The 14134-nt window shown below is 39.1% G+C and overlaps 1 protein-coding gene and 1 long non-coding RNA gene across 3 annotated transcripts in view; one reads left to right on the forward strand and one right to left on the reverse strand.

Moving 5' to 3' along the window:
• Nucleotides 1-14134, forward strand: part of LOC126613944 (probable disease resistance protein At5g66900) — a 175911-nt gene that overhangs the window by 89154 nt on the left and 72623 nt on the right. Inside the window, exons 2-6 of one of the 2 annotated variants that reach the window (XM_050281558.1) lie at nucleotides 9963-10611; nucleotides 10743-11146; nucleotides 11441-11796; nucleotides 11942-12153; nucleotides 12307-13465. In XM_050281558.1, coding sequence (XP_050137515.1) covers nucleotides 9963-10611; nucleotides 10743-11146; nucleotides 11441-11796; nucleotides 11942-12153; nucleotides 12307-13148 — 2463 coding nt within the window. In that variant the 3' untranslated portion in view covers nucleotides 13149-13465. Of the gene's footprint in view, nucleotides 1-9962; nucleotides 10612-10742; nucleotides 11147-11440; nucleotides 11797-11941; nucleotides 12154-12306; nucleotides 13466-14134 lie in introns of those variants that run through there. The other variant, XM_050281556.1, reaches the window with a different exon arrangement.
• Nucleotides 5950-8082, reverse strand: LOC126613969 (uncharacterized). The gene is made up of 3 exons (XR_007620238.1): nucleotides 6390-8082; nucleotides 6259-6292; nucleotides 5950-6021 (listed from the first exon to the last, which is right to left on the reverse strand). It is a non-coding gene; the product is annotated as an uncharacterized LOC126613969 (long non-coding RNA).

Raw genomic sequence — 14134 nt, forward strand, 5'->3', positions numbered from 1 at the left:
AGCTAGAAAATATTAGCTTCCTTGGTTGCAAATGGAAAGATCTAGAAGCTACAATTTTGTGACTAGTCTATAATTAAGCTAGAGGTTTGTAGAATATACTAGAAACTAGTTCTAGTTTGTAGAAGGAACTAGAAACTAGTAGAGTGCCAAGTCCTCACCTATAAATATGGGTGTGATATTGTAGTGATTTAACCAATCAAGAAAGTAGTGGGTAGCGAAGGATCAAGTCCAAAGCTAGAGTTCCACTCCAAGAGTGAGAGTGAGAATGAGAGTTCCACTACACATTGTGTGAGAGAAGTTTAGAGTGTCCATTTTCTACTTTGTGCATTCTCTATCTTGTAGTACTGACATTCTTAACAAGTGGTATCAGAGCCCGGTTGGCTTATACTACAAGATGGAAGGAAGTGGCACTATGATCAAACTCACCAACTCCAATTGGGTAACATGGAAGCCAAGGATGGAGGATATTCTCTATTGCAAGGATCTGCATGAGCCAATTGAAGGAGATGCCACTAAGCCCGAGAGCATGTCCGATGCTGAGTGGAAGAAAATGAATCGCAAGGCAATTGGCACAATCAGACAATGGGTGGACGATAGTGTTTTTCACCATGTGTCTAATGAAACCAATGCCCGTGAGTTTTGGACAAAGCTTGAGTCCTTGTTCGAGAAAAAGACCCCAGCCAAGAAAGTCTTCTTGATCAAAGAGCTCATCAATGTGAAGAACACGGATGGTTTAAGTGTAGCAGAACACTTGAACAATTTCCAGAATATCATCAACCGGTTGGCTACTATGAACATGACAATTGAGGACGAGCTGCAAGCGCTCTTGTTACTTGGATCCTTGCCAGACAGTTGGGATACCTTTGTGGTGAGTGTAAGTAACTCTACTCCTAATGGTGTTCTTACTCTTGATAATGTTAAAAATAGCATGCTTAATGAAGAAACAAGGAGAAAGGCTTCTGGCACATATAGCAGCCAAGTATTTGTCACAGAGAACCGCGGAAGAAGCAAGAGTAGAGGGCCTAGAGGTCATGGCAGGAGTTCTAGCCGATCCAAATCAAGGTTCAGGGGTGCATGCCACCATTGTGGCAAAGAAGGCCATATGAAGAAAAATTATTGAGTTTGGAAGAGATAGCAAAGGGAAGGAAACAATCAGAAGAAAGATGATACTGGCAATACCACCGCAATCATGTGGTGATGTATCAGAATATTGTCTGTTGGTGAATGTCTGCATATGGGTGATTCTGACAAAGACATTGAATGGATCTTTGACAATGGAGCTTCCTTCCATGCTACATCCAAACGGGAGTTCTTCAGTACATACAAAGAAGGTGACTTTGGCATAGTGAAGATGGGGAATGAAAGCAATTCCAAAATTCTTGGAATTGGTGATATTTGCCTAAAAACTAATCTCGGCTGCTAGTTGATATTGAAAGATGTGAGACATATTCCTAATATACGTCTCAATTTGATATCCATCGATACCCTTGATCAACAAGATTATTATCACCATATTGGCGAAGGAAAATTGAAGCTTACTAAAGGCTTAATGGTGGTAGCAAGAGCACGACTTTGTTGTATGTTGTACCGGTCAAATGCCAAGGTTTTGAAAGGTGAGTTGATTGCTGTGGAAGACTCATCTCTAGACTTGTGGCATAAGAGGCTTGGCCACATGAGCGAGAAAGGCCTACAAGTTCTAGCAAAGAAGTCTCACATTCCCTTTGCCAAAGGTACGTCGTTAAACTCTTGCGAGCACTGTTTATTTGGTAAACAAAGAAGAGTTAGTTTTTTTGTTCCATCTACAAAGAAAGGAAATTTGTTAGATCTTGTTTATTCAGATGTGTGTGGTCCCATGGAAGTCGTGTCACTTGTAAGAAATAAATATTTTGTTACTTATATTGATGATGCTTCACGAAGTGTCTGGGTGTTTTTGTTGAAATCCAAAGACCAGGTGTTTCAGACATTCCAGGAGTTCAATGCCATGGTGGAGAGGGAAACTAGAAAACCTCTCAAGTGCCTTCGTAGCAACAATGGCGGCGAGTACACATCTCACCAGTTTAGAGATGGAAACTAGGAAACCTCTCAGCTGCCAATGAAGTGTCTGCAGAACCATATAATGCTGATCATGGGGAGCCTAATCCAGACCATGAAATTGTTGATCAGGGGGAGCCTAGTCAAGAATAGCAGAATCAAGGAGAACTACATCAGGGGGAGCCTCCAACCCCGCAAGAGAATGAAGACCAAGTCAGAAGATCCAGCAGAAGTCGAAGACTGTCTACCAAGTATTCTTCATCAGAGTATATCATGTTGACAAATTATGGAGAGCCCGAAACTTATGAGGAGGCAAAAGCTCATAACAATAGTGACAGATGGATTAAGGCAATGGAGTCAAAGATGGATTCCTTATTAAAGAATGATACCTATGAGCTGGTGGAGCTTCCAAAAGGCAGAAAAGCATTGAAATATAAGTGGGTGTTCAAATTGAAAAGAGACGACAACATGACAAGGTACAAGGCTCATTTGGTTGTCAAAGGTTTTGGTCAAAAGAAAGGAGTTGACTTTGATGAGATTTTCCCACCGATGGGGAAGATGACTTCCATTCAAGTTATCCTTGGTATGGCAACAAGCATGGATCTTGAGCTCGAGCAGTTAGACGTTAAAACTGCATTTCTCCACAGCAATTTAGAAGAGGAGATATACATGGAGCAACCCAAAGTCTTTGAAGTCAAAGGTAAAGAAAATTTGGTGTGCAAGCTAAAGACAAGCTTATATGGTCTTAAGCAGGCTCCAAGACAGTGGAATAAGAAGTTCAACTCATTCATGGTGAGTAATGGGTACAAGAGAACTTATGTTGACTCTTGTGTCTATATCAAACAATTTTCTGAAGGTAAATTCATTATTTTATTGCTTTATGTTGATGACATGTTGATTGTCGGTCAAGATGCTTCTATGATTAAAAAGCTCAAAGAAGAGTTATCTAAGTCGTTTGACATGAAGGACTTAGGGCCAGCCAAGCAGATTTTGGGCATGGTGATAATTTGTGACAGAAAATCCAAGAAGTTGTGGATGTCACAAGAAAAGTATGTTGAATGGGTGCTTGAAAGGTTCAACATGAAAGCAGCCATACCGGTAAGCTCACCCTTAGCCAATCATATCAAGTTAAGCAAAGAGTAGTGTCCAAAAACATATGAAGAAAAGGAGAAAATGACAGTTGTTCCCTACTCTTTAGCGGTAGGAAGTATCATGTATGCAATGGTGTGTACACAACCAGATATTGCTCATGCAGTAGGTGTGGTAAGCAGGTTTCTCTCTAATCCAGGGAAGGAACACTGGGAAGCTGTTAAGTGGATTCTCAGATATTTGAAGGGGACTTCTAAGATGTGCTTGTGCTTTGGCGGTTCCAAACCAATCTTGGAAGGATTTACAGATGCTAGCATGGGAAGTGACCTGGATGGTAGAAAATCTACGTCTAGGTACTTGTTTACTTTTGCAGGGGGAGCTGTCTCATGACAATCCAAGTTGCAAAAGTGTGTTGCTTTGTCCACAACTGAGGCTGAATATATAGCCGCTACAGAACCATGCAAGGAGTTGTTGTGGCTGAAGCGGTTTCTCCAAGAGTTAGGTTTGAAGCAAAATGATTATGGCGTTTATTGTGATAGTAAGAGTGCTTTGGATTTGAGCAAGAACACTGCATATCATTCACGCACCAAGCACATTGATATTCGTTATCACTGGATTAGATAGGCTATTGAGAACAAGTTGCTACAGCCGAAGAAGATTCATACCGATAATAATTCCTCAGACATGTTGACAAAGGTAGTCACAAAATCAAAGTTGGAATTCTGCATTAAGGCTGCTGGGATGGACTCCAAGTAACTTGGAGTCATGATCGAAATTCCTCCCTCATGGACTGGAGGGGGAGATTGTTGGTATATGGTCCAGCCCATGATGAATGTTCTAGATTATTCTAGTAAGAAAGTGAGGTGGCTGGAGCATGCTAGACAATTCTAGCAAGTTATTAAGTTGGTGGAAGAAGCTAGAAAGTACTAGCTTCCTTGGTTGCAAATGAAAAGATCTAGAAGCTACAATTTTGTGACTAGTCTAGAATTAAGCTGTTTGGATTTTGGCTCGTCAAATATGTCCTAGTTGGTTTAGGATTGTTTTAGGAAACCTAGAGGTATACCGATTCTTGTCCTAGAGGGATTAGGAAAGAATTTCAATTTCTTTATTCAATTTAGGTTTGGATTTCTAGAAGTCTATTTGGATTTGGATAAGTGTAATTTCCTAGTCCACTTGGAAATAAGAATTCAATCAGCCTTAGGACATGTAAGCCAACTCTATGTCTATAAATAGGGTGCGGCAAGGCTGATTTTTAAGAGGAGAGAAAGAAAACAGCCAGACAGCCAAGAGTTTTGAGATTAGTTTTAGGGTTTGCAAAAGTTCTGTAATCTTTATTATTAATCAAAGGAGAGGTGATTTCTCTACCTAGAGAAATAACAGATGGACGCAGGCAAAAGTTCTGCCGAACCAGTATAATTCTTGTGTGTTTCTAATATTTGCTAGTTTAGTCTATTGCCGTTGGTTACATTAAAGAACAAGGTCTAGTGTGCGGGTTTTTCAACATAAGCTAGAGGTTTGTAGAATATACTAGAAACTAGAAACTAGTTCTAGTTTGTAGAAGGAACTAAAAACTAGTAGAGTGCCAAGTCCTCACCTATAAATATGGGTGTGATATTGTACTGATGTAACCAATCAAGAAAGTAGTGAGTAGCAAAGGATCAAGTCCAAAGCTAGAGTTCCACTCCAAGAGTGAGAATGAGAATGTTCCACTACATATTGTGTGAGTGAAGTTTAGAGTGTCCATTTTCTACTTTACTTTGTGCATTCTATCTTGTAGTACCGACATTCCTAACAAGAAATACAAAGACACTAAACAAATTCTGAATCAAACTACTTACTTAATAGTGGCTTCAGCGCTCTTTACTGTAACTCTGTCATCGGTTGCATCACGGTTCAAAATCCCTAAAGCATAGTACTTTATATCCAAGTCCAGATAGGGAAAAATGAGCAGTAATAGCATACAAATGAAAAACTCGGATTAAATCAAATAAATTCTACAACAAAAGCATTAATAAGACCATCTCCAACAATGGGCTAAATGCCAAATTCCCCCCCCCCCAAACCCACTCCAACCCAAGACAAATCTTTGGGCTAAAAGCCAAATGCCAAAGCTGGGCCAAATACCACCCTAAATTCCTCCCCCCCCCCCCCATGCGAGTGGACTCGCTGGAACTTGGGCCACTCTTGGCCCGCCCACACACGTACGCGCCCCACGCACTAGGCTTGCAATGCTTTCTCGACAGGGGTGGGCCCTGCAGTCAGCTGGTTGTCGGCCAAAATCATCATCCTAACGGCTATAATTGAGATCCAATGGCTGGGGTTTAAGGATCGTTGGTTGATCCAATAGTCCAAATTCAAATTTATTTTTTTTCGAATATGTTATTTTAAAATACATTGAATCTAACGGCTGAGATCGAATATAATCAAATCTAACAGTAAAAAAAAAAGATCTCACGGCCTAAATTTAAATCCAACGGCTAAAAAAATTAAAAAAAAACTATTTAACTCAAAATTCACCTAAAAACTCCATAAATACCTATGTAATTGTTCAAACATTCACACAAATTTATTTTTTTCAATATTTATCAAAATTTAAATATTTTTAGATTAAAATGTTCATAAAATTAATTTACGATAGTCTACATATATATATATATATATATTAATTTAATTTAAGAAAAAAATAGCCTAAGTTCATTATTTAATAATTCCGGGCTAAAATTTTAGCCTAGAACGGTTGGAGCAGAAAAACTGTTTCTGGGCTAAAAGCTAAATTTTCCAGGCTAAAAAATTTGGCTTTTAGCCCAACCATTAGAGTTGGTCTAAACTGAAATTCACATTAAAATGTATATCACACTTTGCCTTTAATCGTTTTCCTTATGATCCTCGTCCTTACATCAACTAATTGACAAAATAATACCACAATTAATACAGTACACAATCACAACATCCAAAATTACAAAAAATAGCTCCAATTACAAAAAATCTCCAAAAATATTAGTAAGTAATGACGAAGTAAAACCACAGGAAAAAAAAAGGGAAAAACCCTAAATAACGATAGAACTTATGGAGAATAGATAGGATAGGAATTTGAAGAAAAATGATGAAACAACACCAACAAAAAACACATTATCTTACCCGAATGAGAAGAGATGACGTTGAATTCGACTTTCTAGAAGCAAAAAGAAAGAACTGAGATGACGAAAAAATTAGGGATAGGGAAAGGGGAGATTTGTTTGAGAGAGGGAACAAGAACCATAAACCCTTACCTGGTTCAATTGTGGCTCAGCATCAATGGTTATGGCGAGAGTGGCAGAGAAGGTTTTAAGCTTTTGAAGAGAGGGAGAGAGGCGGAGAGCTAGAGGCAGGCTCGAGCATCTGAGTCTCATTATAATTCTTTTTTATTTTTCTCTTTTAGCGCAGAACAAAGCGCAAAAATTTTTAGTGAAATTTAATATTTTATTGCGAGGGCCGCCTTACAGTTGCACAAACGGTGTCGCAAATGCCATGTTTTCTTGTAGTCCTAAGGTCCTGTACAGACTTGGTAAGGCTTACGGTCTCGATTTGAGAAGCTCACTAAGTTGTGCAATCTTGACATGTATAATTGTTTCGTCATCAAGGAGTTGCCCCAAGGCATTGGTAATATGAACGGTTTAAGAAAAATCAACATGGGGACAATGCTCAAGTTTGAAAAAGTTGGGTACTTAGACAAAATTACTTTAAAATATTTCAATATCATACATTATCTTCAAATTTATTGCAATGCATACATTTTAATAATTTTTTTTAAATAGGAGACCCATCCCTACAAACCCATCACCCATTCTTTCCCATCCACTGTGTCCCTGCCCCCCACCCCAACCTTCCTTCACCACCAAAACCAGAACCCCATCGCCACCTTCTCTTCCGCCATCTCCACATCCCTCCTCCTCCTCCTCCTCCACCACCACCACTAAATCCAACCATTCAAAGCAACTCGTCATTCAACCTTCCAGTTCAAATAAAAACCAAGTACTCCACAACACTCCAAACCCAAAAACATCATCCTATCCAAAAGGTTCCGAATCCAACGAACTAAACCCGTCGTCGTTTTGGCCCACTGAATTATCGTTCTTTCTCAGCAGTCAGCACACCCTCCATACACACGTGACTCTCCCTCGCCCTCATCTTCCCCACTCGATCGTCTTCTCCACCCAGCCACCTCTGCCAAATTCCAATCAAGTCTTCCCATTTCTGCAACTCCCCAAAAACCCCTAAATGCCCCTCAAATCCTAGACTAATTACTTCCTCCTCCAACTCTTTTCTTCTTCACCTATCGGTTTTGTTCTGGTGAAGGAACGAGATGATGGGCTCTGAGAACCGGGCCTCCGACGAAGCCCACCTCCTCGCACCGAAAGAAGAAATGGAGGATCTCGTCCTTGACGCTCAATTGAATGGTAATAAATCGTACTCAAATTATTGCAGCGCCATGTCGTCACTATTCGATACGACACAACCCCTTTCGTCGTCGCCGCCTTCGCTACCACCACCTCAACAACGCCAGCCGACATCGATCCCCTTTTGGCGCCCTCACCATATCGCGATCTCCCCCGACAACTCCACGTACATCGACCCGCCTTCTTACATCAACGTGACCTTCAGCCCTTTCGATGCCGAAATCGCGGCCGAAGGCAACGGCAACGAGATCCCCTGCAAGAGCTCTGACGACTCGAATATAATATAAGGTATGATATTTAAATATTTTAATGATGAGGTATAAGCTCTGATAGACCTAATACTTGAGATAGTTTTATGTAATTCATCCGAAAAGTTACCTTTATGTGTGGATCTTGATGAGGAGTTGGAGCAAGTGATTTGTGATGAAGAGAAGAAACATTTGTGGGAACCTTTCTTAATTTAAACTATATTATTATTAGTCTATTGTGAAGTTATATTTACTTTTATCTTCTCATATTTTAATGATGATAATATCATTTGTTTAAAAAAATAAAAAAAGACAAAATAAGGTTTGTGTTACATTGTTTCTTTAATTTTCATCTTCTTGTTGGGTTTTTCTTTTTTGATTTTGTACAATTTCTAAGTTTCATCAAATCCATTTGTGGTACTGTTTAGATCAAACTCTCTTGAGTCTTAAGAAATTATGCGTTTTTTTCCTGTGTAATGTTTTACACAAAATAAATAATGTGTATTATATTTTCTTGTATTGCATTTTTATGAAGTGCAAAATGATGCTTTTGGAGTATCAACACCAATTCTCTATAAATAATGTGTATTATATTTTCTTTGAATATACAAAACATGTGTTTTTACTAAACCTAATATGTAAATTATGCATTAAGTTTCTTTTGTTGCAGACTCCTGTAGGTGATAGATATTGAGATATTCTAAGTTACGGTTGAATGTGTTTTAAGTTAATGCAAACACGCAATCGATATGCCATTGATATCGTCAAAATGTAATCCGTAGAGTGCAACATAAAAGAAATGGTTTAAGTATCAATCATTTAGTGTTCATCGGTCCAAACTTTCGTTTGACTGTCTTTATGCTTTTGTCTCCTTTAGAAACTTGCCTTCACAACTCCTCCGTGAGAGATCCTTTCTCCTTGGCGAGACTTCTTCTTTCCTTTGTGTGAGAGTTTCCCGGTTCCGTTCATCTCCTTGAGCTTCTGGTTTCCCCCCGTTCGCCACTTTCCTCCAACCCCTGTGCCCCTGATTTCTCTGTCTGTAGCCCCTTCCTCCCCTTTTCCGTTTCCCCATCCTTCCACCCTCCTTCCGCTCTTCTCCCCTATTTCTTCCTTGAGCTTCCTGGTACCTATTTCCTTTCAACCTTTTCCCCCTTTTTCTCCTTCCGTCCACCTTCCTCCACCTTCCTCCCACCTTCCTTCCACCTCACCCCCTTTCTGTCCCTTTCCTTAAACCTTCTTTCCACCTTTTTCCCCCTTTTCCCCTTCTGTCCCTTTCCTTAAACCTTCTTTCCACCGTTTTCCCCCTTTTCCCCCTTTTCTTCCAAGTTAATTTCCAAGTGCCCCACCACAGCAATCAGCTACTGCTAAAAGTGACCGCGCTCCAACTCCGAAATTTCTTTCGAGCTTCAAGAGTAAGGGTTTCTATGTTAAAACCAACCCAAACTGTATATTTGTTTGTCCAACTTTGTATTGCTTGATCACCAACAACGTAAGAGAAAATCCAACTTTGTATTGCTTCTTTTCTGAATCTCTTTATTTTGGGTTCCATATTTAAGAGTGTCAATTTCTAATCTGATATTGTTTTGGGCAACTGCTTAAAATGGTCCGAGATCAAGGAGTGTATTCAATTGAGATTTTTAGGGATTTTAATTCTTTTAATGAATCTAGGGTATTCAATTAGAATTTTGAGTAAGTCTTTGAAATTCTAGCAGTATTCAATTAGAATTTTAAGATAGTTTATTAAAATCCTTAGAAATATTCAATTAAGATTTTAAATGTGTATTCAATCAGAAATTGATTTTAAAGAATTTGAGAAAGTTGAGGAATTACAAGGAATTGAAGAGATTTCGTAATGTATTTTAAGCATCCACAAATCTCACCTTTTTATATGAGATTTCGAGGGAATTGAATCAAAATTTTATATGAAATCTCTACAAATCAATTAAACTTCATTAAAATCTCTCACATTCTCAATTGAATACACCCCAAATCTCAATTTCTCAATTCCTCAACTTATCAAAATCAAATATCGATGACATAAAAAACTGGTAATTTAAGAAATTCGGCCAATTTCCCCTGTTATTTTCAATTGTCGTAAATTTTACATTGAAACTTTTGTATGTTTTTCTGATTTTCGGTGTTGGTTTTCGTCGTTAAGAATCAAGGAATGGATGGAGCAGACGACCCTTCCGGATCAGTATTCAATGCGCTGCATGAGGTCCTCATGGAGCTGATCGCCAAGAATGTAAGGATTAAGCCCCTCCTCAAAGACATCAAATCCAGGTTAGACTCTTTGGAACCATTGTTGAAATATATAGAAAAAGATATAGAAAAATCCAAGAAATTGGATCTTCCGGTTGTGGAACTGGAAAACTTAGAAGTGCATTTGGAAGAGGGCATAGAGCTCGTTCAAAAGTGCATAAAGATTCGACGGTGGACCACATACAAACGGTACAAATACTCCAACAAGCTGACTGGATGGGATAAATCTCTTCAACGACTTTTGGAAAAGCTAGACGTTCAGGGAATAAGGGATATGAAGGACAGCCCGGTTTTGGTGAAGAATATAGAGAAGGCGGTCAGCAAAATTCAATCGAATCTGGGGATACCAAAACAACCCGACAGTGAAACTTGGTGTGCAGCACCTGAACTTCCACCGCTTGTGGTTGGGTTGGATTTTCCTCTAAAGGAATTGAAGAGGAAGCTTCTAAAGGACGAAAAGGTATCAATGGTTGTGCTGACTGCTCCCGGAGGATGTGGGAAAACCACTTTGGCTACAAAGTTTTGTCAAGACAAGGATGTCAAAGGTATCATATATTTTAAGTTAGCACTCGGAGTTGTATATTTTTTTTTGTGATGTAAAAGGTATCATATATTACAACTATGTCAGATTTAAATGACGCCTCAATGACAGATTTATTATGTTTTCTTTGGATAGATACATTCAAGGATAATATCTTCTTTGTCACGGTTTCAAAAAAGCCTAAATTGGAAAACATTGTTCAAGATCTATATCAACGAAAGGGTTTCCAGGTACCTACTTTCCAAAACGAAGTTAGTACAGTGACGTGGCTGCAACATTTTCTTAAGAAAGAAGGGCAGAATCCTATACTGTTTGTCCTGGATGATGTTTGGTCTGGATCAGAATCCCTTGTGCAGAAGTTTGATCAATTCAAAATGGAAAATTACAAGTTTTTGGTGACATCTAGGTCTGAATTTCGGGGATATGGTTCCCCTTATTATTTGCGATCATTGGATCGTGACAATGCGATGAAACTTTTTCATCATTCAGCATCCCTTGGAGATAAGAGCTCTCATATTCCAAAAGTTCTTGCAGAAAAGGTACTTTTTAGTTGCAATGCAGAGCATGTATAGTAAAAAATTAGTTGACTTGGTTTTGGAAAATTGTCAAGAAATCATGTTCACTTTACGCAAAGCATCCACAATCAAGTGAATGAACACGTCCATTTACCGTATAAATTTGTGAGCAGTCATGCATCTAAGCATACTTGTGGACTAAAACTAAAATTAGAATACAGTATATAGTTATTTAGCCATTTTCACATCATCGTAACTTGAATTTTGGCTCTGCAACTTAAAAGGTAACTGACTTTGTTTTGGAAAATTATCCTGCAGATAGTCGAACGTTGCAAGGGATTTCCGCTTGCTATTACAGTGGTGGGGAGATCGCTTTGCGGGGAGCCTATAGAGATATGGCAAAAAAGAGAACTTGAATGGTCTAAAGGTTTTTCTATTCTTGATTCAGAGACTGAATTGCTGCTCTGCCTTGAACGAAGCTTGGATGCCATAGATAAAGAAATCATCAAGGAATGTTTCTTAGACTTGGGTTCATTTCCAGAAGACCAAAGAATCCCTGTTGCTGCCCTCATTGATATCTGGGCAGAGTTATATGATGTAGATACAGATATAGAGTGCATTGCAAACCTCTATGAGCTAACCAAACGTAGTCTAGCTAATCTTGTTGTTACAAGGTGTGCATGCTTTGTTTTTTCTTGTATGATATTTTCGCTCTATTTTCCCCTTTATACTCACGACTGGTTGATGCTAATAACTTGTTATTGCATTATGTTGGTTGAAGAAATCTCTTCTAAGAAAATTAGTTTTGATCATCACCAGGAAGGACAATATGGTGGGGGACGGGTACTACAGTGAGCACTTTGTTACCCATCATGATGTTGTTAGGGAGCTGGCTATCTACAACACAAAAAAAGGACCAGTAGAACATAGAAAAAAACTGATTATTGACATATGTGGAGACAATCTTCCAAAATGGTGGAGAGAACAAAAGCATCAGCCAATGAAGGCCCGCTTAATATCCATAACAACTGGTTGTTCCATCGCTCCTTTTCTCTTTAGCAATTATGTAGACATGCACAAATAAATAGTTATTCTTGCTCACACGCACTCGCACGTGCACATGAAGCCTTAATAGTACTTTCATTTAGTTTCTTCTCCAGACACTCACAGTTGTTGCTTTGCAGATGAAGGGTTTTCAACAAAGTGGCACGACATGCAAATGCCAGAAGCTAAGGTTTTAGTATTGAATTTCCAGACAAAGAATTATGCCTTACCCGAATCTTTGGTGAACATGGATGAATTGAAGGCTGTGATAGTCACAAATTATGGTTTCTTACCTGCTGAATTGAGTAACTTTCAACTTTTGAGTTCGTTACCAAATCTTAAGAGAATCAGATTAGAACGCATCTCAATTCCTTCTATAACCAACAATCCCAAACAATTGGCGGGTCTGAAGAAGATATCCTTGTTCATGTGTAACATTGGTCAAGCTTTCAACAACGGTTCCATCTCAATCTCATCAGCATTCCCAAATCTAGAGGAAATGAACATCGACTATTGCAGTGATTTAATTGAATTGCCCGTCGAGGTTTGTGATCTTAATAAACTAAAGAAGCTCGGTGTCACTAGCTGTCATAAACTATCTGCCTTGCCTGAAAGGATTGGAAAGTTGGAAAATTTAGAAATGTTAAGGCTAAGATCCTGCACAGAACTGTCAAAGCTTCCACCCTCAATGAAGAACCTGGGAAAGGTAAACTTTCTTGACATATCTGATTGCTTCAACATCAAGGTGTTGCCCGAAGACATTGGTGAAATGAGTAGTTTAAGAAAGATCAACATGAGACAATGTTCAAGGTTGCAAGAGCTGCCTCCATCAGTCATGGATCTTGAGCAGTTAGAGGAAGTGGTCTGTGATGAAGAGACAAAATATTTGTGGGAGTCTTTCTCGTCGTGTCTCAACAACCTGAAGATTATTGTGACCAAAGAGAATATCAACCTAAATTGGCTCCACAAGACTCAGTTCTGAGGTATTCTAAGTTGCAGTTTACTGTATTCTAGCCGATATGCCATTTATATGTTGTTGTTATTGTTGTTATCATTGATATTGCAAAGTTAGAATTGTCAAAATATAATTTGTGATGCCCAACTGTAAGTGCAGTATTAGGATGCATGATCCTCACACAAACTCCCCTAAAAGTGTGGTGAACTCTTGTTACAAACTCCCCTATTGTAAGTGATGATTTCGTTCAGGTGTGCAACTGTTGGCTATGACCAACAGATTGTTTGTTTTATGTTATTAATAAGCCATTTGCTTGCGCCGCAAGAAACTGGCCTTCTTCTCAATGGATTGTTATTTTGGAGGGGTTAAATCCATATTTAGATTCTTTTTAATGCCGTGAGGACAAGGACTTAATAATTTTCTTGTGTTATGTTGGAACCAAATGGGGGGACCTCCGGGACCGGCAGTTGAGCACAAATTCGAGTAAACCTAAGCAACTTGCAAAATAGTAAAACAACCGTAAGCAAACCTTACCAAAGGTTCTTCAACGGTCAAGTTAGTGAATGATCTTTAGACTCAAGCAGTGGACAAGAGAATTCAAGTGTATGGATTGCGTTAATGTAGATGAACCTTAGACAGGTGTATTTATACCTTCGTTCTAAGCTGGGAGAATCTTAGGGGGAGAATCTTAGGGGATAACTAGTAAGTAGATATTACATCCTCTTATGAGTTATAATTACTTACGGCGCATGCTTATCCCTAGATTGTAGGGACTCCAAGACTAATAAAATCTGATTGTGTCCCTACTCGGATTAGATCACATGTCTTGCAGAACAAGTATGGTCATTTAGTGGAGTCGCTAGGACTCTTCTGCCTATTGCCCTAGAGTAGAGTGATGGTGGCACCCTACTCCCTCTGATAGAGCTCCACCCAGGGCTGGTAAGTCTATGACTGGACTTCTGAGGTAACAGTATTCGGATCAGCCTTACTCTAGTCCTGAAAAATCATGGTCC

The sequence above is a fragment of the Malus sylvestris genome, chromosome 2 (genome assembly GCF_916048215.2).
Source record: "Malus sylvestris chromosome 2, drMalSylv7.2, whole genome shotgun sequence".
In the NCBI taxonomy this organism is placed as follows: domain Eukaryota; kingdom Viridiplantae; phylum Streptophyta; class Magnoliopsida; order Rosales; family Rosaceae; genus Malus; species Malus sylvestris.